General features: G+C 36.0%; 1 protein-coding gene across 1 annotated transcript in view; it reads left to right on the forward strand.

The window, feature by feature from the left end:
- The first annotated feature begins 1,518 nt into the window (after positions 1–1,518).
- The window catches only part of ADGRG7 (adhesion G protein-coupled receptor G7), a 78,776-nt gene continuing 54,657 nt past the window's right edge, over positions 1,519–25,637 (forward strand). Inside the window, exons 1-3 of the mRNA XM_036916509.2 lie at positions 1,519–1,876; positions 19,999–20,112; positions 21,105–21,209. Of these exons, the coding sequence (XP_036772404.2) occupies positions 1,762–1,876; positions 19,999–20,112; positions 21,105–21,209 (334 nt within the window). The 5' untranslated portion in view covers positions 1,519–1,761. The remainder of the gene's footprint in view (positions 1,877–19,998; positions 20,113–21,104; positions 21,210–25,637) is intronic.

Consider the following 25,637-nt stretch of genomic DNA (forward strand, 5'->3'; position numbering starts at 1 on the left):
ATTCCTCTGTCTCCTCATTTTGTTTGACTTTCTGTGTTTGTTTCTGCGAAACAGCTACCTCTCCCCGTCTTGAAGGAGTGGCCTTGTGTAGCAAGGAGCCCTGAGTAGCCTGCATGAGCCTGGCAGCTGCAGATGATTGATGGGAGCTGTAGTGGGTGCAGGCCTGGTGGTCCCTGGGTGCTCCATGCTGGGGCCACCCCGCTGGGGCAGCAGGAACTGAAGTGGGCATGGGCTGGGGGTGACAGGGGTGCTCAGTGCAAGGGGCACCATTGTGAGATAGCCAGAACTAAAGTAGGTATGGGCCAGGGGGTCACAGGGTGCCTTGTGCAGGGGGCACCCCCGCAAGACAGCCTTAGGCTTCCTGGGTGCAGGCTCGGGTGTGTGTCGGTGTGCACTGCCCTAGCGCTGCCTTGCAGAACAGCTCGACCTGGTGTGGGCTAGAGGCTGAGGGCTTGCTGAGGTGGCAAGCTGGCTAGAGCCCTCAGCCCCTGCTCCCGTCTGTGCTATCAAGGAGGAGGGGGAAGGTAACAATGGTTACACCGGCACCTCTGACCCCTGAGAGAGTTCAGCAGTTTCCCCACCATTTGGCAGAAGCTCAAGGGTTAGTAAATTGGTTTCCTTCACTTATATTCTAGTTGCCCTTGAAACTGAGATTTTTTCCTGTGCCCCAGGGCAGGTGAGTCTGTGCTGGGTCCCTCAGTGCTATCCCTCCCTCTCAGTTCCTAGAGTTGGGGGTAGGGCGCCCATTGTGCCTGTGGCTCCTGCCAGGCTCTGTGTGGTCTCCAGCCTTGTGCAGAAGCTGTTCAATAAGTCCTCAGTTCTTCAGGACGAATTGCTCTATGTGCAGGTGTAGAATTGGTGTGTCTGTGGAAATGGGGAGTCTTCGTATGCGGCCATTTTGGACCTCCTCTCCCAAATCTCCTCTTCTTAGAAGGCCACCACTCATACTGGATTAGCACCCACCCTAATGACCTCATTTTAGCTTGATTATCTCTGTAACGATCTAGCTCCAAAAAAGGTTAGTGTCTGTGGTACTGGGAATTAGGACTTCAATGCTCAGATTTTTAAGGGGACACAATTCAGCCCTGAACAAGTAAGTTGTAATACTGGGCCTTAGTGCTTTTCAGAATTCACCCTGTGCCAGTAAAGGCCACTCATGAAGTGCAGCTGTCACCGTGTGGTCTCCTGAAAGCAATGCAATACTGGAATCACGTGCGTGCCCCTGTTTAACTCTCCTGAACAACCTACAACCTACTTCATTTCCCAAAGAGGGAGTCTTGTTCCTTGAAGTGCCTGCTAGTCTACCTCTGTAGACTCTCCTAAATCAAAAGCACAGGGAGCTGACCTGGTTTGTCTTTCTTGTTACCTTCCACACGTTCTTCTTGTCTGGAAATTTACACTTTGACCCTGTTAGCTCTTCCCTCCCCTTCTTATTTATTGCCCTGAGTAATCTTCCTTTACCCATGATTCCAATCACTTTTTTTATGCTCTCACTCAGTGAAGGATGAGATAGTTGCAGTCAGAGCATGCACCTTTTTTTTTAGGTGATTAGAACTGCATCCTGCCTGATTAACCTCAAAAATTCTAAAAAATGAGGATCTCTGCCTGATAGATTGGCTCCTGAAAGAAGGAATTATTTTTATTTTTCAGCTCTAGAATTATTTTTATTTTTTGGAGTAGTTTCTGATTAAACTTCTTGGCTCAAGAAGAAAGGAAGGTACTTATTTTTCACATAGGAGTGGAGTTTGGTTTTGCCTTTCCATGGCTTCCTGCCGTGAGTGGGACCCCAAGGTGCTGGTGGCCATTGTGTGTGGACTGCTGACGACCACTGTTTTGGGACTGGGCATTTGGAGGGCCGTAATCAGGATCCAGAGAGGTAATGTCATCCTGCTATGTTTAACTCAGTGTGACAGAAGGCATTGAGACTCTGTCCTTGCCACCTGACATGCCAGGACTGGAATGTGCCATGTCTGGGGCTGAGGCTGTCCACCAAGGTGCCATCTATGAAATATAAAAGACAAGGTTCAAGTGAGTGCTGGCATATGGTTGTATGCACATGAAAACGTGTGTGTGAGTGGGCAGCATGATGAATAACAGTTGCATTGGCCTCTTTATGCTCTTTTAACTCCTGACTGGATAGCAGAGTAATAATTAAAATAATTAATAACACGTGGTTGGATTTGTTTAGCCAAATCCAATAAAGGTAAACAGTTATGGACATATACACACATACATGCATAATCAAAAATGCACAGAATGCAGTTTGTTTCAGTAAGGAAGTTTAGGAATATTTTCATGAAGACTGTAAATAACATGATCTTAGAGTTTGCATACAAATTCCCCACTTTCCAGATGTAGAAAACTATTCAGACATCTAAATCATTTAGAAAACTATTTTCCTGGATGTTGAACAAATATTGGTTAGTTACCTGTTGAGTGCTAGAGCTGACTCCGGGCAAGATAGGAGTTGGGGGGAATGATGTGTAAAACAATGATGGGAAAGGAAAGACCCCAGAAACTCACAATAGAGACTTTCCATAACTGGGATGCTAGTTCGCTTGGCCTGCAGAGGTTCTCCATGAAGGGATACAAAGCTGGATGTGCAGAGCAATCCCTTTTGTTTAAAAACAGAGAAGTTTTCTAAGGAAACTGGGTAAGTTTGGGTAAATGATGCAAGTCCAGAGAGGGTAGGAGGAGAGGTGGTCTGCTCTCTGAGTCAGGAACTGTGGAGGACAGAAGGGCGGGGAGCTAGCAGAAACAGTGTGTGGCTGCAAAGGTCCACCTTTGAGGACAAAAGAAGTCAAGTCTGCTGGCTGTTGATGGAATGGTAGCTGAATGAAACCTTTTTCCCCCCCAAAGAACAATATTTAGAGAATACTGTATTAATAAGATTTAGAGAACTAGCATGAGAACATGTACCAGGATAGAAATAATGAAATTTAAACTTGGGGAAAATATGTTTGTGTTTAAGGTTTGTAAAATCATTTGAGGTTAAACAAATTAAGAACTGCAGATTTTACTCTGAAGACTGCTACATTTCAATGACCTTACTGAAAGGGTATATTTTAAGGAAAACTTTCTTTACTTCTTACCTTCTTTTTTTAAATATGAGATCTACTTTTAAAAGGGAAACTTGTGTTGACTTATGGAGGATACAGGTACAATAGAACCATTAAAACAAGGACCAAAGTACAAAAATATAAGGAAGAGGACAGCATAGGGGATAGAAAGTACCTGAAAGTCAATAGCTAGGGTAGTTGCTAAATAAAAAAAAAACATATCCTGAGCTTCCTGAGGGCTAAGACCCAAGATGATGCAAAATAAGCAGTAAAGAACCCATGTTTAACAGTTAAAACATTCCAGCTCCTCACAAAAGAGGAATGTTTCCTTGCACTGGCAGAACTTTTCAATTGGCTGTTTACATAAAGAACAACACTCAGTTTTTGGGTAAACCCAGTGGAAAAGGAAGGGGTTATTCCTATCATTTAAAGAGAAAGAAGGAAAGACTGATACTGTTTACCGTTATTATTTTGCCCCATACGTTTTATCTAGACTTTGTTTTAGTTGGTAAATTCTGGTTCATCCCACTTCACATCCTCCCACTTATTTCACCCCATTCTCCTCCAGCACTTTTCATCCACCTCATCCCACCTTCTGTAATTATTCAGTGGTCTAGCTATGATCCCTTTACGTGTGTACAGATACAAATTATTTTTAAATTTATTTTTTGAGGGGAGAGTCATGGATATCTCTGAGAAACTGATGAAAACTATGAATGTCTTACTTGGAAAAATATACATAAACACATATAATTTTAGGTCAATTAATTTTATTGCAGTCAAAATTTGTTTTTTTCTATATAAACAGAACATACAAATCATGCCTCTCTCACTTTTACCTGTCATGAAAAAGTAATCGTCTCTTTGTGAAAAAACAGAAAAAAATCCAAATTCTGCTCTAAGTATATTTTAATGAGAAGTTGCTGTTTGACTACAGAGTGAACATTAATGTGGCTATATGTATGCTATTTAAATATTTCATTATTATAAAGTCTACAATTAAAAACTATTTTTTTTTTACTATCATCTAGATACTATGCTAACAACTTCACATACCTTACTCCATTTAGTCCTGACAAACACCTTTGAAGCAGTTTTTATGATATCCATGTTACAGGTGGGGAAACTGAGGCCCAGAGAATGTTTTCAAGCTTACATACTTAGAAACTGTTGGGTCTGAATTTGAATCTCCTGAATCTGACTTCAGTATTTGTGCTCTTTACTCCCACACTATTCTTCCTTCTTAGAGGGAAGACAGTGGTAAGCCAATCAATTGATTCATCTTTTCTTTTTGAGGCAACTCTGGCTGAAAACTCTAATTCACGAAGATATGCAGTAACCATTAGAATGAGAGCATTTTGGTGTTTTGCTAGGCAAAGTCAGGCACTTTGGGAAGTCACATTGCCTTCAAGTCAGTGAAAGCTGATTAACGTAGTCCGTGAGTAAGTTCATCTCTAATTATTCTAAAAGTAAGTTTACCTTTTTACTTTTTAATGTGAATTATTGGTTTAAATATCAAACAAATGCTTCAAGACATGGCCTTTAGCACACCAATGATTTTTTTGTTTGTAGTATAGAAAACCTTTTTATTCTGCGCCTACTCCTTAATAAGTCCTCTTGTAAGAGGTCATGGTTCAAGGCTCTGGACCTAACAAAGCTGACAACATTTCAAGGAAATAGACAAGACTCCTCTCAGGACTGCTGAAATAGTGTCTGGCATTTTTGTATGCTGTTGCTGAAAACATTAAGTAATAATGATTTTTCTTTCACCAAAGTATCACAATGAGATATATTGCCAAGTGTGTTGGACTTTTTCCATCTATACTCCCAGGAATAAGACACCTTATGCATTTAAAGTTTGCTTGGTAAGAAAATTTTCAAATCTATATTGATGACTCTTGCAATTTCCGAAAGGATCTTAAGACTTGAAGTTCTTCTCTGATGATGTCGGTTTGTCTGGAGCACTCTTGCTGCAGAGTTTCACATAGCTGTCTCCTCTGATGATTTAGGTCTTCAGTTAAATGTCACCTCCTCAAAGAGACTTTTCCTGTCCACCCAGTCTAAGGTTATCGTCACTTTCTCTCTCTTTCACATGTATTTTTTATGGCTTTTAATACATGATGATTTCTTAGTTATTTGTTTGCTGCCTTACTGTCTGTATCCCCCTTCTTAGCAGGAAACCTCTGGGAGAACAGGAACCTGACTTACTAATCTCAATTCCCTGCACCTAAAACAGTACTTGGAATATAGTTGCCAACATATAGTTGACAGTAAATGAAAGAATAGTGTGAAAACCAGACACTGGGATAAGAGTTAGCAGACTTATTAAAAGTAACGTAGTTGCTAACTTCTTGGGATTTTTCTCAAAATATTAAAATAAATGTCATTCTGAATTTGTTTACATCAGTTAAGACAGGCACGGTTTTAGGTTTCTTCCTCTGCTCCAAGCCATGCAGCACATTGACCACTTCAAGACTGGCTTCATTAAGGTCTCTCCAACTGTGTGTGACCTCTTGTGTTTAACCGTATGATCAGCAGTTTTGTGGGATGCTTTTATGTCAGATCAAATCTAAGTTTTTTCAGACTTCCAGCCATTTTACATTGTCATTCTTTATAGAATAGCATTCACCTTATCTGATGTATTTTCAGAATGGACGGACATAAGGGGCCGTTGGATTCATGCTTCCAATAGAAAGACATTCTGACACAAGAGACAGCATGGCTTTTCAGTTCCATAGATGATAAAACTAAAATGAAAATATAATTAAGCTTTATTGTATATCTTTCCCTTGATATTTTCCAACTTGAGCTAGGCCCAATGTAAACATAGACAGATGTCCATAATCTTAATAGTAGGGGATGTTTTCTTTAACTCTTACTAATGGAAGAGCACCTTAACTTCATATCCTCTAAGTAATGATGATTATGCCTTATTCAGCATATCCTATAACCCTTCGGGGTCAGAGGACCACCTCTTCTGTGCCATCATGACTGCCGTTCCCACCCCCCTGATGCTCTGACCTTCATTCTCCATCTCAGCACTCACTTAGGCCTCAGGTTGACTAGAGACATTTGTTGGGTGAAATATTTCCAAGCCCAAAGGTCAGACTTCATAGCATTGACATTCTTGCACAGTAGGAAATGTATTCTGGGGAAAAGTCAAGGAGAGTTTATTGATTCTCAGAAAGTAATTTGTCCACAGATACTTGGTTTTCATTTTACTCAATTACAGTACTTTTTCAGGAGGCAAATTTGAAAATATATCAACCTCACATAACTGTTCCTGTTGGACAGGTTGCATTTTGGTGTTAAAAAATAGATCCAGAGGAGTTTTCTGGATGTATGAAGTTGGGTTTTAAGTAGCTGTGGTTTCAGGCTACTTAGTGTTAATCTGACTGCTGTAAATCAATTTTTCTTTACCAGTTTCCCTTCTTGCTTCCTCCTATTACCACTCTGTAAATCAAGAAAATAATTTCTATGAAAGAGAGGGATTTGTTTTTTGTGGAATAAATCTTATTATGTAATTGTCTTAGGGGCATGAGGTATTTTAACATCAGAATTAGTAATGTTTAAATTGCTGATCCCATATAAAAGTCAATTTTTTTTCTTAAAACTAAGAGGATAGAACCTTCATTTATTGGAATTTTTCCTTGATATCCAGCTATTAGATCTTTTTATTTGAAATTCTGAATACAACTACCGCTATAGGTATTTGATGACATATTATTGAAAAACAGTCCAATATAGAATATGGTAGTTAAATATGCACATGAAAGCTGGGGGGAGAAAAGGTACATGAGGAGGGGAAAAAAATAAACTCTGGAGCCAGACTGCCTGAATCAAATCCCAGTGTCATCACTTACTAAGCGAGTAAACTTAAGCAAGTTACTCAACATTTCTGTGCCTCAGTTTTCCTCTTACAGGAGTAACAATAAGCCCTACCGAATAGGGCTGCTGTGAAGATTAAATTAGTTAACACATTTACAGATTTAAGATGACATCTAGTACACTACAATTTACCAATTTAATTTACCAATTTTAGATAATTTAATTTATAGTTTTCTCCACTCCCTGAACTGTACCTTGAATAGATGCAATTGACCTACACTGGACCTTTGGATTGACACCCATTTGATCAAACTGAAGGTGTATAATAGGTTTAGTCATTAAGTTCAGCTGACCAGCTCGAAACAGAAACAGAAAGTTCTAAGAGCTGCTATATCCTCTTGCATTTTCAAAAATGTTTAAAATGGTACACCATCAAGGAAATTTTTATCAAAATATTTAACCAGTTTATTGAAATGTGTAACCATGTAGTTAATTTTGAATGACCTTTATCTTAAGGAAAGACTATATGTATTTTATTTGTTACATTTTTAAGTTTTTTTCACAGTGGAATAAACTTTCCTAAACATTGTCCTCTTATTTAAGAGTAAGATTTGTTTTCATCCAAATATTTCAAATTCCTTGTCTGGGACAGATGGCAAGTGCCTGGATTCTAAACTCAAAGAATTTGAGCCAAACATTAGTCTCCTGATGAAATTTCGCTAAGGAAAGATGTTTTTACTCCTTCGTTTAATCAAACTAGACTTTTCAAAACATATTCTAATTTTGTCTCATTTAGGAGAAGAAATTCAGCCCATATTTTATACTTCAAATTTTTTATATTTTGTGCTACTTTCTCAAGCAGCATCAAGCATGTCACGTGTTTAATTTTCCATGACGTGTAGTAAGGGTATTGAAAATCGCGCTAATATTTCTGGAAATGCACTTGTTACCATTTAAAAGAATGTAGAGAAATATTAATATCATATTGGTGTTAAAACAGAAAAATACTGCTGTGAAATGTTTGTCTGTGTATGAATCCTTTAGTAAAATAAACTGTTGCTCTCTCCCTGTTCTCCCCATGGTAAAGGCAGGCACTGTGAGGAGATAGCCAGGCATGTGATTAGTAACCAAGAGATTAGAGTTCTAGTCCCCACTCAGCTAATTATTAATCTGGAACAAGTTACTCTTTATTTAGAATGAAGAGTTTGGGCTAATGAATAGCTAATGTCACTTTATGAGTCCCTAAGTCTAAAAACTGTTACCTGATAGAAACGGGCCATGTAATCTTTTGGGGTCTGACTTTCTTTACTTAAAAAACAGAGGCTCAACAATTTATTTTGTGGCAATTCAGGTACTTCAGAAGGTAGGGTCTTGAACTGGGGAGCACAAGGTATTGATATGATTATGAGAGAGAAGTGGATAGCTCAGGATAAGCTCAATATCCTCAATCAAAATGCAAATGGTAAAGACGCCAGTCAGCAAACATTCGTTAAGTACTTCTTATGTATCTTGGTTTGTGCTAGACCTGGAGATAATAAGCCATGGCGTTTGCTTTAAAGGGAGTCAAAATACTCATTAAGTATAACAAATGACTCTTGATTTACAGCAAAAAGGCAGATTGAGTAGGCATAGACAGGTCTCCTTTCTACTTACAAACATATAGAATTCATGAATAAAATGTGAAAGTAGTTCAAATACACAGCAGGTTTTCTTCCTTGAAGGGAAATCCCAGGTAGCAGAAACCAAGAGGAAAGTCAATGCCATAGTGATGAACAGGCACTGACATTAGACCTGGAGGCTGGGGGTTGTGGCTTTGATGTACACAGGGGGCTAGGAGACCTGACTTCATCTTGCATGAAGTGGGGACACCGGACCTGAGCTGTGGGTGTGATGCCTGATGCCTTGAGTTGCTTCTGCCATGAAAAGGAGATTAGTAAGGTTTCTGCTCACTAGCCCAGAGAAGCATTAAATAAGTCTATCATCTGTTTAGGGACATAAGTAGGGAAAAAAATTAAGTCACTGCAAGAAATTGAAACCCCAGGCTATAGAATCTGGATTTGTCCTACATGTACAGTGCAGAAACCCCAGTGAGAAATTATCGTGAAACTAGAGACTACTACTGATAGTACTCAAAGACCGTAAGAGAAGTAACCATAAAATTTCCTTGTAGAAATATTCTCACAAGCTTGTATAATAATGTATCAGTGATGGTTCATCCATTGTAACAAAAGCAACACATAGTGCAAGATATTAATAAGAAAACTGTGGAAAGGGAGGGGGGATGAGACAAGTAGTAAATGGGAACTCACTGTACTTTCTGCTTAACTTTTCTGTAAACCTAAAACTGCTCTAAAATAAATTCTGTTAGTTAAAAAAAATAAGATACTGATCAAAGAACTTAAGATTCAGCAAGAGAGATTTAATTATAATTGGTGTGTGACAAACTTCTCTGTGTAACCAAGGGAATATGCAAATTTTTTAAATTATAAAATACTTCAGATGCAGAAAGTACAGAGAACAATAAAACATCCCAACTACCCAAATCCCAGTTTTAAATGGTAGCAACTTTCTTTCAGATTTGCTTTGGGGTTTTAAGAAAAATAAGTCATAAAACTTTACAGAAAGAGCTAAAAACCTTTGTACTCCAGTCTATCAACATTCTTTTCCCTCCCTACTCAGAGGATAACAATATTCTGAAATTCTTGTTTATCTTTCCCATCATATTTTATACTACTGTATATCTATGGTAGTTTGAAATATTTGCATGTAGATTTTTTTTTACTACTGATTCAACTATTTTAATGGCAATAGTTTTATTTAGGTTTTATTTCCTTCTTTTGGGGTGAATTTTGGTCTTTATTTTTAGACAACTGCCATTTGATCACAATTTTTATGTTAACTAGGATAAGGTTTTTCATGGCATTTGCTTATGATTTTTGTTTATTATTTGTTTGGAAATCTCTGTTTAATTGCATATTTGAATAGGTCATATACTCACAGAGTGGAGAAATAAAAATAACATACCAAGGTATGTAATCTTATTCCCATATCCAAATATATGCAAGTAAGAATTTCTATTAATTTTTCCAGTCTTTTGCAAGTACAGGCAATTATGAATCTATAGTCTTATTTCTCTGTCTCATTTCTGTACCTTGCTCTTGCAGTAACAATGAATGTCAAAAATCTCTCCACAGCACTTCATAAAGAACTAGATCTTCTTTTACAGCTACATTATATTTCATTATATGGATGTACCTTCATTTGTTTAACTAACCCCTTACTGATGGACCCGTGTCACTTTCAATTGTTGCTTCATATACATATAGTCAATGATATCGCTTTCCCACTAAGCATTGCTTTCACTGTATCTCACATTTTTATTTAGTTCAAGATATTTTTAAATTTCTATTGAGACTCTTTTAACCAACATGTCATTTAGAAGCATATTGTTTAAATTCCAAATATTTGGAGATTTTCCAGCTACCTTTCTGTTATTGATTTTTAGCTTAATTCCATTTTAGTTTGAGAGGCTATACTTTGTATGATTTCTATCCTTTTAAATCTGTTCAAGTATATTTTACAACCCACAATGTAGTCTATCTTGGTGCATACTCCATGTGAGCTTGAGAAGAATGTCTTACTCTGGCATCATTGGTAAATTACTGTCAATTAAACATACTTGATTTAAGGTGCTGTTCAGTTCAACTATATCCTTACTGATTTTCTGTTTGCTGGATCTGTTGATTACTAATAGGAGGGTATTTATCCAACTGTAGTAGCAGATTTGTCTATTTTTCTTGCAGTTTTAATCAGCTTTGGCCTTACTTAGTTTAACACTTATTTTAGGCTTATGTTAAGGATTGTTAGTTTTTCTTGGAGAATTAGCCCTTTATCATTATGTAATGTCCTTCCTTGTTTCTAATGACTTTTCTTACTCTAAATTCCTCTTTATCTGAAATTTATATAGCTTCTCCAACTTCCCCTCAATTGGTGTTAGCATGGCATATCTTTCTCCATCACTTTATTTTTAATCTGTCTATATCTTTTTATTTAAAGTGAGTTTCTTGTAAACAATGTCAAGTTGGGTCTTATTGTTTATCTGCTCTTGTAGTCTCTGTCTTATAATTTGTGAATTTTGACCATTGCCATTTTAAGTGATTATTGGATTAATATATATCATGTTTTAACTGTTTTTTTTGGTTCTTTCATTTGTATCTTTCATTTCCAATGTCCTTTTCTGCCTTCTCTGGTTTCAGTTGAGCATTTCTTTTATTGAAGTATAGTTGATATACAATATTATATTAGTTTCAGGTGTAAAATATAGTTTTTTGACAATTTTATACATTATGAAATTCTTACCATGATAAAAGTAGTTACTATCTGTCATTATACAAAGTTATTACAATATTATTGACTATATTCCTTATGCCATACATTTCATCCCCATAACTTATTTTATAGTTGGAAATTTATACCTCTTTATCCCCTTCACCTATTTTGTCCATTACCCCACTCCTACCCTTTGGAATGACCAGTTTGTTCTCTGTTATTAATAGTTTATTTCTGTTTTGTTTGTTTTTCCATTTGTTTTATATTTTTAGATTCCCCATGAAAGTTTAATCCTAAGGTATTTGTCTTTTTCTGACATATTTCACTGAGCATAGTGCCCCCTAGATCCATCTATGTTGTTGCAAATGGCAAGATTTTATTCTTCTTTATGGTTGCATAAATATGCCATTATATACATCTACCATGTCTTCTCTTTCATCTGCTGATAACTACTTGGGTTGCTTCCATGTCTTGGCTATTGTAAATAGAGCTACAATAAATACAGGAGTGCATATATCTTTTCAAATTACTGTTTTTGTTTTCTCAGGCTAAATACCTAGAAATGGAATTACTGGATCATATTATAGTTTTATTTTTAATTTTATGAGGAACTTTTCCACAGTGGCTGTACCAGCTTACATTCACACCAACTATGCACAAGGGTTCCACATCCTTATCCACAATTTTTATTTCTTGTCTTTTTGATACTAGCCATTCTGACTGGTGTGAGGTGATATCTCATTGTGGTTTTGATTTGCATTTCCCTGATAATTAGTGATATTGAATGTCTTTTGATGTACCTGTTGGACATCTGTATGTCTTCTTTAGAAAAATGTCTATTCAGTCCCTTTCCCAGTTTCTATATCAGATTATTATTATTATTATTATTATTATTTTGTTGTTGAGTTGTATGTCTTTATATATTTTGGATATTAACTCCTTTTTGGACATACCATTTGCAAATATATTCTCCCATTTGGTAGGTTACCTTCTCTCACTTCTTTGATGGTTTCTTTTGCTGTGCAGAAGGTTTTTCTTTTGATGTAATCCCAGTTGTTTATTTTTGTTTTGTTCCCCTTGCCTAGGAAGACATATTCAGAAAAATCTGCTAATGCCAATGTTCAAGAATTTACTGCCTGTGTTTCTTTTATGGTTTTTGGTCTTACATTTAGGTCTTTAATACATTTTGAGTTTATTTTTGTGTATGGTGTTAGATAGTGGTCCAGTTTCACTCTTTTGCATGTAGTTAATAGTTTTTCCAGCACCACTTATTGAAGAGATTGTCTTTCCCCATTGTATGATCTTGCCTCCTTGATGTTATATTAACTGACCATTGAAAGTATGGGTTTATTTCTGGGATCTCTATTCTTTGATATTGATCTACATGTCTATTTTCAGGTCTGTACCATACTGTTTTGATTACTGAAGGTTTGCATTATACTTTAAAGTCAGGAAGCATGTTATCTTGAGCCTTTCTTCTTTCTCAAGATTGCTTTGGCTATTCAGGGTCTTTTGTGGTTCCATATAAATTTTAGGATTATTCTAGTTCTGTGAAGAATGACATTGGTGTTTTGATAAGGATCACATTGAACTTGCAGATAGCTTTGGGTAGTACAGACATTTTAACAATACTAATTCTTCCTAACCATGAGCATGGAATATCTTTCATTTATTTTTGTTCCCCAATTTTTTTCATCCAAGTCTCACAATTTTCAGAGGGCAGGGTTTTCACATCCTTGGTTAAATTTATTCTAAGGTACTTTATTCTTTTTGATGCAATTACAATTGAGATTGTTTTCTTAATTTTCTTTCTGCTAGTTCATTTTTAGTACATATAAATACAACAGATTTCTGTATATTGATTTTGTATTCTGAAACTACTGAATTCATTTATTAGTTTTAGCAGTTTTTAGGTAGAATCATTAGGGTATTCTATATCTAGTATTATGTCATCTGAAAATATTGACAATTTTACTTTTTCCTTTCCAATTTGGATGCCTTTTACTTGTTTTTCTTGTATTATTATAGCTATGACTTCTAGTAGTATGTTGAATAACAGTGATGAAAGTGGTCATCCTTGTCTTGTTCCTGATATTGGTAAAAGCTTTCAGCTTTTCACCATTGAATATGATGCTGGCTATGGGTTAGTCATATATGGCTTTTATTATGTTGAAGATGTTCCCTCTATATCAACTTTTTGAGAGTTTTTATCATTAATGAATGTTGAATTTTATCAAATGTTTCTTCTGTGTCTATTGAGATGATCATATATGATATTTATACTTTTGTTAATGTGGGTTTCACACTGATTGATTTGCAGATATTGAACCATCCTTGTATCCCTGGAATAAATCCCAGTTGGTTGTGGTGAATGATCCTTTTAATGTATTTTTAATTCAATTTTGATAAATTATGTTGATGATTTTAGCATCTGTATTCATCAGGTATATTGGTCTGTAGTTTAATTTTTTTGTAGTGTTTTTTTCAAGTTTTGGTATCAGGGTAATTTTGGTTTCATGTCCTTCCTTTTCTATATTTTGGAATAGTTTGAGGATAGGTATTAACTGTTCTTTAAATGTTTAGTAGAATTAACTTGTGTAGCCATCTGGTTCTAGAGTTTTGTTGAGTTTTTAAATTACCAATCCAATTTCATTACTAGTAATTGATCTGTTCAGATTTTGTATTTCTTTCTGGTTCAGCCTTGGAAGATTGTGTTTTTAGGAATTTATCCTTTTCTTCTAGGTTTTCCAATTTGTTGGCATATAATTTTTCATAGTTATCTCTTATAATCCTTTGTATTTCTGTGGTGGCAATTGTAGCTTCTCTTTCATTTCTTATGTATCTGATTCTTCTCTTTCTTTTTCTTGATGAGTCTGGCTAAAGGTTTACTGAGTTTGTTATCTTTCCAAAGAACCAGCTCTTTGTTTCATTGATCATTTCTATCTTTTTAACTCTCTATTTCATTTATTTCCACTCTGATATTTCTTTCCTTCTTTCTTACTCCTAACTTTGGGCTTTGTTTGTTTTTCTTTTTCTAGTTCCTTTAGATTTATGGTTGGATTATTTATTTGAGATTTTTCTTGTTTCTTTACATATGCCTGTATTCCTATAAAGTTCCCTCTCAGAACAGCTCTTAATACCTTCCAAAGATTTTGAGCCATTGTGTTTCTATTTTCATTAGTGTTCAGGTATTTTTTGATTTCCTGTTTGATTTCTTCATCAACTCATTGGTTGTTTAATAGCATGATATTTAGCCTATGTGTGTTTGTGTTTTTTTCCAGTTTTTTCTTGTTACCGATTTGCAGTTTCATGCTGTTGTAGTTGGAAAAGATGCTTGATATGATTTCGATCTTCTCAAATTTACTGAGGCTTGTTTTGGGGCCTAACATGATCTATCCTGGAGAATGTTCCATGTTCACTTGAAAATAATGTGTATTCTGCTGTTTTTTGATGGAATGTTCTGCATGTAATTGTTAAGTCCATTTGATAATGTATCATTCAAAGCCACTGTTTCCTTAGTGATTTTTCTGTCTGGATGATCTATCCATTGATGTAAGTGAAGTGATAAAGTACCCTGCTATTATTTTATTACTCTCAATTTCTCCCTTCATGTCTATTGATATTTACTTTAGATATTTAGCAAGTTATTTGATTCCACTTTCCCTCCTGTCTTAGCATATCATTTATACTTAAAAATTTTTTAATGATTGCCCTAGAGTTTACAATATACATTTAAAATTAATCTAAGTAGAACTTTATAATAACAATATATGGTCTCATGGGTAATGACAGTATCTTATAACAGACTATTCCTAATTCCTTCTTCTCTTCGCTTAGAACATTATTTTTTTGTCATTCATCTCATCATTCATAAGCTATAATCATCTCATACATTGTTTCTATTATTTTGAACAAAATGTTATTAATAATAAAGATTTTATTTTATCTTCATTTATTCCTTCTCTAATGCACTTTTCTTATGTAGATTCAAGTATCTGACCTGTATCATTTCTTTATCTCTGAAGAACTTCTTTTAACATTTCTTACAAAGTAGATCTACTGGTGACAAACTCCCTCAATTTTTGTCTATCTGCGTATGTCTTTATTTCTTATGTACTTAAAGGAAAGTTCCCTGGAAAACATATTCTGAATAGATTTGTCCATATAAATGTTTCAACAGGGGCTCTTGGGATCAATACTTTTGGGGGAGTCACTAAGACAGGACTGGGTGAAAGGAGAAATTGAATTGCACACAGCTGAAGCTGGGATGGCCTTTTGGGGTGCCCCCTGTGTTAATCATCTGTTGTTACAGAACAAAATACCCCAAAACTTAATTACTTGAAGCAACAATGATCATTTATTATCTTTCATGGTTTTACTGAGTCCAGAATTTAGAACCAGCATGCCTGGGTAGTTCTGGATTAGGACCTCTCATGAAGTTGCCTTCAGATGGTGGTTTGAAATGGGGACATTTTGAAGGCTTTTTCACTCATGTGTGGTGCCTGTGCTGGGAAAACTCAAAAAGTTGAAATAGCTGAAGCTCCTTAGGCTTCTTTCTCTGTCTCTGGTTAGTTTCTCCCCTTGATATCTCCAGCATGGGGGCTTGAGAGTAGCCATGTTTTTTACACGTCACCTATAGGCTCAGGTCTCCTAAGGCATATATACAGAGTGAGAGAGAGCTAGGTGGAAGCAAAATCACCTTTTATGATCTGGCCTGGAAGTCACACTTCATTTCTCCCACTCTATCTGCCCAGACAAATACAAAAGTCTACTTGATTTGAGGAGAGGGAACATAAACTTCACTTAGTGGAGAAGTATCATCACCATATTATAAGAAGAGTAAGTGATATGGGATACATAATGCCACTATCTTTGGAAAATACACTGTTTGAGGTATTGAGGCTGGGGGATGGGCTGTGGCATGTATCCTGAGAATCTTGGATAAGCTGACTCTCTTTCGTTGAAAGCAATTCTAGAAAAAGACTCAGGGGAATGTTCTCAGTTGTCTACATTCATAAAAGCTGGTAGAATGGGTGCTTCAGTTCTAAAGGGAGGATCCAAGTGCTGTACAATAGCATCCACTGCAGGTGCTAGAAACATTCTTGTACAAGTCTCTTTGTGGACATATATTTCAATTTATCTTGTATATCTATCTAGGAGTGCAATTTCTGTGTCATAGGTAGAGGGGTATGTTTAACTTTGTAAAAGACTACCAAACAGGTTTCCAAAATCATTGAAATTCTCATAGCAATTTGCTAGAGTTCCAGTTGTTCCACATCCTCTGCAACATTTGGCATTGTGAGTTTTGTAATTTCAGCCATCCTAGTGGGTTTGAAATGATATTTCATTGTAGTATTAATTTGCATTTCTCTAATGACTAAGATGCTGAACATTTTCATGTGCTTAGTGCCCATCCATGTATCTTTTATGAAGCGTTTGTTCAAGTCTTTTGCCCATTTAAAAAAGTGGGCTATTTGTATTCTTATTATTAAGTGTATGCTTTACAATTTACAAAATAGAATTTGAATTTACAATCACTTTTTGGAAACACTTTTACAGTTATGGAAACACTTTCTTTGTCAGAATACATTGCAAATATTTTCTCCCAATGTGGATTCCAATTTTTATTTTCTTAACAGTGCCTTTTGATAAGCAGTAGTTTTTAGTTTGATTATGTCCAATTTATCAATTTTTTCTTTTATGCTTAGTGCTTTTTCTGTCCTCTTTAAACAATTCTTGCTCTTTCCTAAAGTTGCAAAGATACTCCATGTTTTCTTAGAGAGGCTTTTGCTTTTAGGTCTATGGTTCATCTCAAATTGAGTTTTGAGTATGCTATGTTTATCTCAGTCTAGCACCATTTTTTGAAAAATACTTCCCTTTCCAATTGAATTGCCTTGGAATTTAAAAAAGTGAACTGGCTAGATATGTTTTTTCTATTTCTAAATTCTTAATTGTATTTCACTGATGTATTTGTCTCTTTATATTGATAGCATTTCATGATTGTTATGGCTGTATAGTAAGTCATAGAATTAGTAATGTACGTCATCCAAATCTTTTCTCTTAAAAGTTTGTTTTAGCTTTTCTAGGTCTTTTATATTTCCATAACAATTTTAAACCAGTTAATTTCTGTAAATTTTTTATATTTTGGCTATATCAAATTAGGGATGATAGCAACCCTTAACAACTTTGAGTCTTCCATTCATGTGTGGCATATATGTCCACTTACTTAGATCTTTTAAGATTCTCTCAATAATGAGGTTTTGCACACATTTTTAAAAATTTATTTCAAAATTTTTATTTTTATGCTAACTTAATGGAAATTATTTTATAATTGTTTTCCAGTTATTTGCTAATATGTGGAAATAAATTTCATTTTGTGTATCTATTTTGTACCATGCAACCTTGCTAAATTCACTTATTAATTCTAGTAGCTTTTTTTGTAATACCTTAAGATTTTCAATGTATTTGATAATGTAATCTTTAACAAAGATAGTTGTTACTGGTTGAGATGTTGTTTTTCCCAGGATCATGTCTTGGAGGCTACGAAGAATGAAGCCAGCAGACAAGAGTGCGGAGCAACCAGCAAAGCTTTTAATGAGGAATGAAAAGGAAAGGACTCCCACTAACTGGGTGGGGCTCCAAGGGAGGACACAGGGCTGCAGTGTCTAGAGTTTATAAGTACAAAAAGGGAGTAAATTACCAAGTGGCTCAGAGTTATTGCTAGAGCCGAGATGAGTTCAGGAAACTCCCTTGTTTCTTAGGCTGAAATTTTCCCAGAGGTCCAGGATGAGACTTCTTGTTTCCTGCGAAAACTTGACCCTAGTTCTCTTCTGTCTGCACTTTACCGGGACCTTGAGCTCTATCTGCCTGCATCTGGGCACTACATTCTACCTGCCTGGGTCTGACTAACACCTGCCTCAGTTCTATTTCTTCCTTTATTAACTTTATGTTTTTATTTCTTTTTCTTGCCTACAGCACTGGCTAGCATCTTCAGCACAATGTTGAATAAAAGTGGTTGCGGCAATTATATTAAAGTCTTTTCTATTGAGGGGAAAGCATTCAGAATCATGCTATAAAGTATGATGTAAGTTGTAGGTTCCTCATAGATGATTTTTATCATTTTGAAGAAGTTCCCTTTTATTCTTGTCACATGGTAAATTAAATTAATTGATTTTTCTATTGTTAAAGCAACTTTGTACTCCTGGGATAAATCTTACTTGATCATAATGTATTATCAGTTTCATATAGTGCTAGATTTGATTTGCTACTATTTTTAAAGGATTTTTGCATCTGTGTAAATGAGGTTTATTGGTCTGTAATTTTCTTTTCTTATAATTTTTTGTCAGATTTTGATATCAGGGTTATCATGGCATTTAGAAATGAATTTACTAGTCTTTGGACTTCCCTTTGATATGGCTCCCTCCATTCTGGGATTTCTGTTTAATTTCCAGTTGTTGTGGTAGCCTTAGTTTCTTTTCATATATTAACGCACTAAGACTGTGGCTTTCTGCTGGAGTTTCAGCTACTCCTGCTATACAGACTGAGGAGTGCCCTTAGTGGAATGATGTATATACTTGGAATAGGCTTCAGTTGCTATCTGCTTTTCATTGCTGTCCAATGTCAAGTAGTTTTTTTTAAAACTTTTGTTTAGAGTTTAAAATTGTTATCTGTGGGAGGGTTAATATGGCACAATGTACTCCATCGTTATTGGAACTGGGACTCTGCTTCCTGTATTCTTAAGATTAATTTTTTCACCACCCCCCTGACTTCCACTTTGGAGACCACTGTTCCCAGATTAAAATAACCAGGCACTAGGTGCTAACAACCTTTTCACAGCTATGCTTCCTGAATCTATTGACACCTAACTTTCTTAGAGCTACTGCTCTGGATCAGGCCCTCATTTAACTGGTCTTCCTCAACTCCTAACCTTGGTCACTTCCCATACTGCTTGAGGTGTTTACCTTAAAACCATTTCTTAAGATGTTACTACCTTGTTTTAAGAGGTCAGCTCCTGCAGGACTGAATCTCCTTGGCTTGGTCTATAAATCCACTCAAAATCCAGTGTATGTCCTGCTGTTGCTCCATATTTGAACCAATGCTCCTGGTATGTTACTCTGTTCCTTTGACATGTCAATATTTTCTATGTTTTTGTGATTTTGCATTTTGTATCCTGCCTACCTGGGGCCATCTTTTTTCATCTGGCTCTTCTAGATTTAGTCTTAGTACTAATTCAAATACTTTAGGAAAATCTTCCCTGTATGGGTTCCTCTGTCCTCAGTATTTGTCTTCTGTGTTCTTAAAGCACTTAGAAATCTGCATGCTTACTCAGTCTATTTGTCTATCATATCTATCTATCTATCTATCTATCTATCTATCTATCTATCTATCATTTATATCTATCATCTATCTCTCTCTCTCTATCTATATCTATCTATCTATCTATCTATATCTATCAATCAATCTATCTATCATCTATCTGTCATCTATTTATTATCTAATCATCTATATAATCTCCTGTTTCCCTCAGTAGTTTCTAATCTCCTTGGTCAAGATGTTGTATCTTTCAAATTTTTTTTGCTATCCGTAACACTTATTAAACACTGTATTTCTCTATGCAGGGTTTTTTTTAAAAATGATTTTTGTTGATGATGTTATTACAAAGAATGTTTCTCCAATGGTTCAAAGTAATGGTTTTACATATATAAATAAAAAGCCACAGGCCCAAAGAGGAGAAACTGATCAGGCAGTTCTTATACTATTGTGTTATTTGTTGTTTCTTTAGGAACATTTACCATCGAGGCAAGTGTCCCTATAGAGTTCTGCAGGAATGGTGGGACCTGGGAAAATGGCAGATGTACTTGTCCAGAAGAATGGAAAGGATTGAGATGTACCATCAGTAAGTTACTTGGAATAATACTAGGGTGTAAAGTTTAGGTAACTCTTGTTTTAATAAGGGCAGCAGCAAAGCTTCTTGAGGCTTCCATTAATGATTATAGTAACAATGGGCATAATGACAATGGCTTTAAGATGTGTTTATTAGTTCAAGTAAAAAGTGAGTGCTCTTCTTGGGCTATTCACCTATATATTCAATATACCTTATCTGCTCCCAACTATGAAGTTTCCTTGTAAACTTATAGTGGCTTTTCCTTGTAACTGCAATATCTACTTCAGGGCAATAGCTGATATGGTTTTCTCAGGTCCTTTCAATGGCTGATGTGCCATATTACCCCATTTCAAATATTATAGTTCTATCATATTTAACTTTTTAGAACTCAAGATGCAAGATGCATCTTCCCATCCAAATATATATGTAGCTTAAGTTCTTGTCTTTTCTTCCTTTCTCGTGGAGGGATGTTATTAAAAGTGGTTTGACTTCAATCAATAACATTTCAGAATCAAAGTTCAAAGCCAATTCTTGATCGGCAGTGTGCTTCTTAATACTCTGCATACTTCATGCTGTCTGCTTAGGATCCAGAGTCCTAGAAGCTCACTCATCATTACTTGCTCTCCTACCAGCCAGTATATCTCACATATCCCCTGACTTTAGTGTTTGTTGCTGCTGCTGTAGTTTCTACATATTTAATTTTCAGGGTTTCAACTTATCTGAAACACTATCCGTTCTGATGTGTTGTGATCACTTCCCAGCGCTACCAAGTTATATATTGTGCATATTTTAAGTGGAACATGTTATCCGACATACTATTTATTCTAATGGTATCTAACTAGATAAGAAAGTGTGAAGTTCTTATGGGCCAATGAGTTCTATAAGCCTTCTATTACCCTTCAAATTACACTGCATAGGTTTTTGAACTTCGACTTTTACCTGATTTGAAATTTGAAAAAAAGTATAGTTAATTATAAAACATATATTTTTTATTTCCATTATAGCTAATTTCTGTGAAAACAGTACCTTTGAGGATTTTACTTTTGCCAGAATTCCAGTGGGAAGATACGGAACTTCCTTGCAAACATGTGACGAGATCACGCCAAATGGTAAGTGTTTTTCCAAACATCTCCTCTGGTCAGGCATATGAATCACTACACTGGATCATACCTACCATCCTCCCAACTAGTATTAGGCCCCTGGAAGAGGCACCAGGGAAGGTTTTGTGGAAGGATTTGGCTCCCTCTCATGATGCCAATGTTCAAAATTAAGGGTGCAACTGCACATAATTCTGATTTTCCTAAAAAACATAATAAGCAGCTGTTATAAATTATTTTTAATCCTTCTTCAGTTGGTTTGTTTCCAGCTTACCGTATTTCCTGGAGTTCAATCAGGCTATCATCTGCTCTTGAGTTTTATAATTTGTCTCAATTTTAAGGATTAGCTAGACTATAGATTTACACATCTACTCTAAGACTTCATATTTCTAGGAAGAGATGCTCAGTTAAATCTGTCCACAGTTGGTAGTACTTCATCTCCTTGGTCACTTTAGTTATCTATTTTAGAACATTTCTTAGCTTTATGATACCTTTTTATTATTATTTATTATTATGAAGATATCATTGATACACAATCTTATGAAGGTTTCACATGAACAACATTGTGGTTTCAACATTCACCCATATTATCAAGTCCTCATCCCTATCCATTGTAATCACTCTATATCAGCATAGTGAGATGCAATAGTCATTACTTGTCTTCTCCATGCTGTACTGCCTTCCTTATCTCTACTGTGATTGCAAATTATAGTGCTCCTTAATCGCCTTCTCCCTCCCTCTCCACCCACCCTCCCCAAACCCTTCTCTTTGGTAACCACTAGTCATTTCTTGGAGTCTGTGAGTCTGCTGCTGTTTTTTTCTTCAGTTTTGCTTTGTTAATATACTCCATAAATGAGTGAAATCATTTGGTACTTATCTTTCTCCATCTGGCTTATTTCACTGAGCATAATACCCTCTAGCTCCATCCATGTTGTTGCAAATGGTAGGATTTGTTTCTTTCTTATGGCTCAATAGTATTCCATTGTATATATGTACCAAATATTCTTTATCCATTTATCTATTGTTGGACACTTAAATTGCTTCTGTATCTTGGCTATTGTAAATGGTGCTGTGATAAACATAGGGGTATATATGTCTTTTTGAATCAGGAATCTGTTTTCTTTGGGAAATTCCTAGGAGTGGAATTACCGGCTCAAATGGTATTTTTATTTTTAGTTTTTGTGGAACCTCTATACTGCTTTCCACAATGGCTGAACTAATTTACATTCCCACCAACAGCATAGGAGGGTTCCCCTTTCTCCACATACTCGCCAACATTTGTTGTTGTTTGTCTTTTGGATGTTGGCTATCCTAACTGGTATGAGGTGATATCTCATTTGTGGTTTTAATTTCCATTTCCCTGATGATTAGTGATGTGGAGCATCTTTTCATGTGCCTGATGGCCATCTGACTTTCTTCTTTGGAGAAGTATCTGTTTATCTCCTCTGCCCATTTTTTAATTGGGTTATTTGTTTTTTGGGTGTTGAGGTGTGTGAGTTCTTTTTTTATTAAGGTATTATTGATATACACTCTCATGAAGGTTTCACATGAAAAAACAATGTGGTTACTACATTCACTCATATTATTGTGTCCCTCTCATACCCCATTGCAGTCACTGCCCATCAGTGTGGTAAGACGCCACAGAGTCACTATTTGCCTTCTCTGTTCTACACTGTCTTCCTTCCCCATGATTCCCCCACACACCATGTGTGCCAGTCATAATACCCCTGAATCCCCTTCTCCCTCCCTCCCCACCTGCCCTCCACCACCCCTCCCCCTTGGTAACAGCTAGTCCCTTCTTGGAGTCTGTGAGTCTGTTGCTGTTTTGTTCCTTCAGTTTTGCTTCATTGTTATACTCCACAAATGAGGGAAATCATTTGGTACTTGTCTTTCTCCATCTGGCTTATTTCACTGAGCATAATATCCTCCAGCTCCATCCATGTTGTTGCAAATGGTAGGATTTGTTTCTTTCTTAAGGCTGAATAGTATTCCATTGTGTATATATACCACATCTTTATACATTCATCTACTGATGGACACTTAGGTTGCTTCCATATCCTGGCTATTGTAAATAGTGCTGCAATAAACATAGGGGTGCATATGACTTTTTGAATCTGAGAAATTATATTCTTTGGGTAAATTCCTAGGAGTGGAATTCCCAGCTCAAATGATATTTCTATTTTTAGTTTTTTGAGGAACCTCCATATTGCTTTCCACAATGGTTGAATTAGCTTACATTCCCACCAGCAGAGTAGGAGGGCTGCCCTTTCTCCATATCCTCGCCAGCATTTGTTGTTCTTAGTCTTTTTGATACTGGCCATCCTAACTGGTGTGAGGTGATATCTCATTGTGGTTTTTATTTGCATTTCCCTGATAATTAATGATGTGGAGCATCTCTTCATGTGCCTGTTGGCCATCTGAGTTTCTTCTTTGGAGAATTGTCTCTTCATATCCTCCCCCCATATTTTAATAGGGTTATTTGCTTTTTGGGTATTGAGGCGTGTGTGTTCTTTATATATTTTGGATGTCAACCCCTTGTCGGATATGTTGTTTACAAATATATTCTCCCATACTGTAGGATGCCTTTTTGTTCTGCTGATGGTGTCCTTTGTGGTACAGAAGCTTTTTAGTTTGATGTAGTCCCATGTATTCATTTTTGCTTTTGTTTCCCTTGCTCCAGGAGATGCGTTCAGAAAAAAGTTACTCATGTTTATATTCAAGAGATTTTTGCTTATGTTGTCTTTTAAGAGTTTTATGGTTTCATGACTTACATTCAGGTCTTTGATCCAGTTCGAGTTTACTTTTGTGTATGGGGTTAGACAGTAATCCAGTTTCATTCTCTTGCATGTAGCTGTCCAGTTTTGCCAACACCAGTTGTTGAAGAGGCTGTCATTTCCCCATTTCATGTCTATGGCTCCTTTATTGTATATTAATTGACCATATGCGCTTGTGTTTAGAGGTCTGTGAGTTCTTTATGTATTTTGGATGTTAACACCTTATCAGATAAGTCATTTATTAATATATTCTCCCATACTGTAGGATGCGTTTTTGCTCTGCTGATGGTGTCCTTTGCTGTACAGAAGCTTTTTAGTTTGATGTAGTTCCATTTGTTCATTTTTGATTTTGTCTTGTCTGAGGAGATGTGTTCAGGAAAAAGCTGTTCATGTTTATATTCAAGAGATTTTTGCCTATGTTTTCTTCTAACAGTTATATGGTTTCATGACTTACATTCAGGTCTTTAATCAATTTTGAGTTTACTTTTGTGTATGGTGTTAAACAATAATCCAGTTTCATTCTCCTACATGTAGCTAGCTGTCCAGTTTTGCCAACAGCAGCTGTTAAAGAGGCTATCTTTTCCCCATTGTATATCCATGCCTCCTTTATCATATATTAATTGACCTTATATATGTGGTTTTTTATCTGGGCTCTCTATTTTGTTCCATTGATCTGTGGGTCCTTTTATGTCCCAGTACCAAATTATTTTGATTACCATGGCTTTGTAGTAGAACTTGAAGTTAGGATGCATAATGCTCCCAGCTTTGTTATTCCTTCTTAGGATTGCTTTGGCTATTCGGGGTCTTTTGTCATTCCACATGAATTTTACAACTATTTGTTCTAGTTCATTGAAGAATGTTGTTGGTATTTTGATAGGAATGCATTGAATCTGTAGATTTCTTTCAGCAGGATGGCCATTTTGACCATATAAGTTCTTCCTATCCATGAGCATGGGATGTTTTTCCATTTATTGGTGTCTTTCTTAGTTTCTCTCATGAGTATCTTGTAGTTTTCAGGATATAGGTCTTTTACCTCATTCATTAGGTTTATTCCTAGGTATTTTATACTTTTTGATGCAATTGTAAATTGAGCTGTTTTCCTGATTACTCTACTAGTCTGTTATTAGTATATAGTAATGCAACAGATCTGTGTATTAATTTTGTATTCTGCAACTTTGCTGAATTCAGTTATTAGTTCTAATAGTTTTTTGGTGGATTCTTTAGGGTATATCATGTCATCTGCAAACAGTGACAGTTTAACTTCTTCCTTACCAATCTGGATATCTTTTATTTCTTTGTGTTGTGTGATTGCTGTGGCTAGGACCTCCAGTACTATGTTGAATAAAAGTGGTGAGAGTGGGCATCCTTGTCTTGTCCCCAATCTTAAAGGAAAAGTTTTCAGCTCTCGCTGTTAAGTATGATGTTGGCTGTGCAATTGTCATATATGGTCTTTATTATGTTGAGGTACTTACCCTCTATACCCATTTTGTTGAGACTTTTTATCATGAATGGATGTTGAATTTTGTTGAATGTTTTTTCAGCATCTATGGAGATGATCATGTGATTTTTGTCCTTTTTGTTGAAGTGGTGTAAGACTGATTTTTGAATATTCTACTATCCTTGCACACTTGGAATAAATCCCACTTGGTCATATGTATGATCTTTT

This window comes from Manis pentadactyla, chromosome 1 (genome assembly GCF_030020395.1).
Source record: "Manis pentadactyla isolate mManPen7 chromosome 1, mManPen7.hap1, whole genome shotgun sequence".
In the NCBI taxonomy this organism is placed as follows: domain Eukaryota; kingdom Metazoa; phylum Chordata; class Mammalia; order Pholidota; family Manidae; genus Manis; species Manis pentadactyla.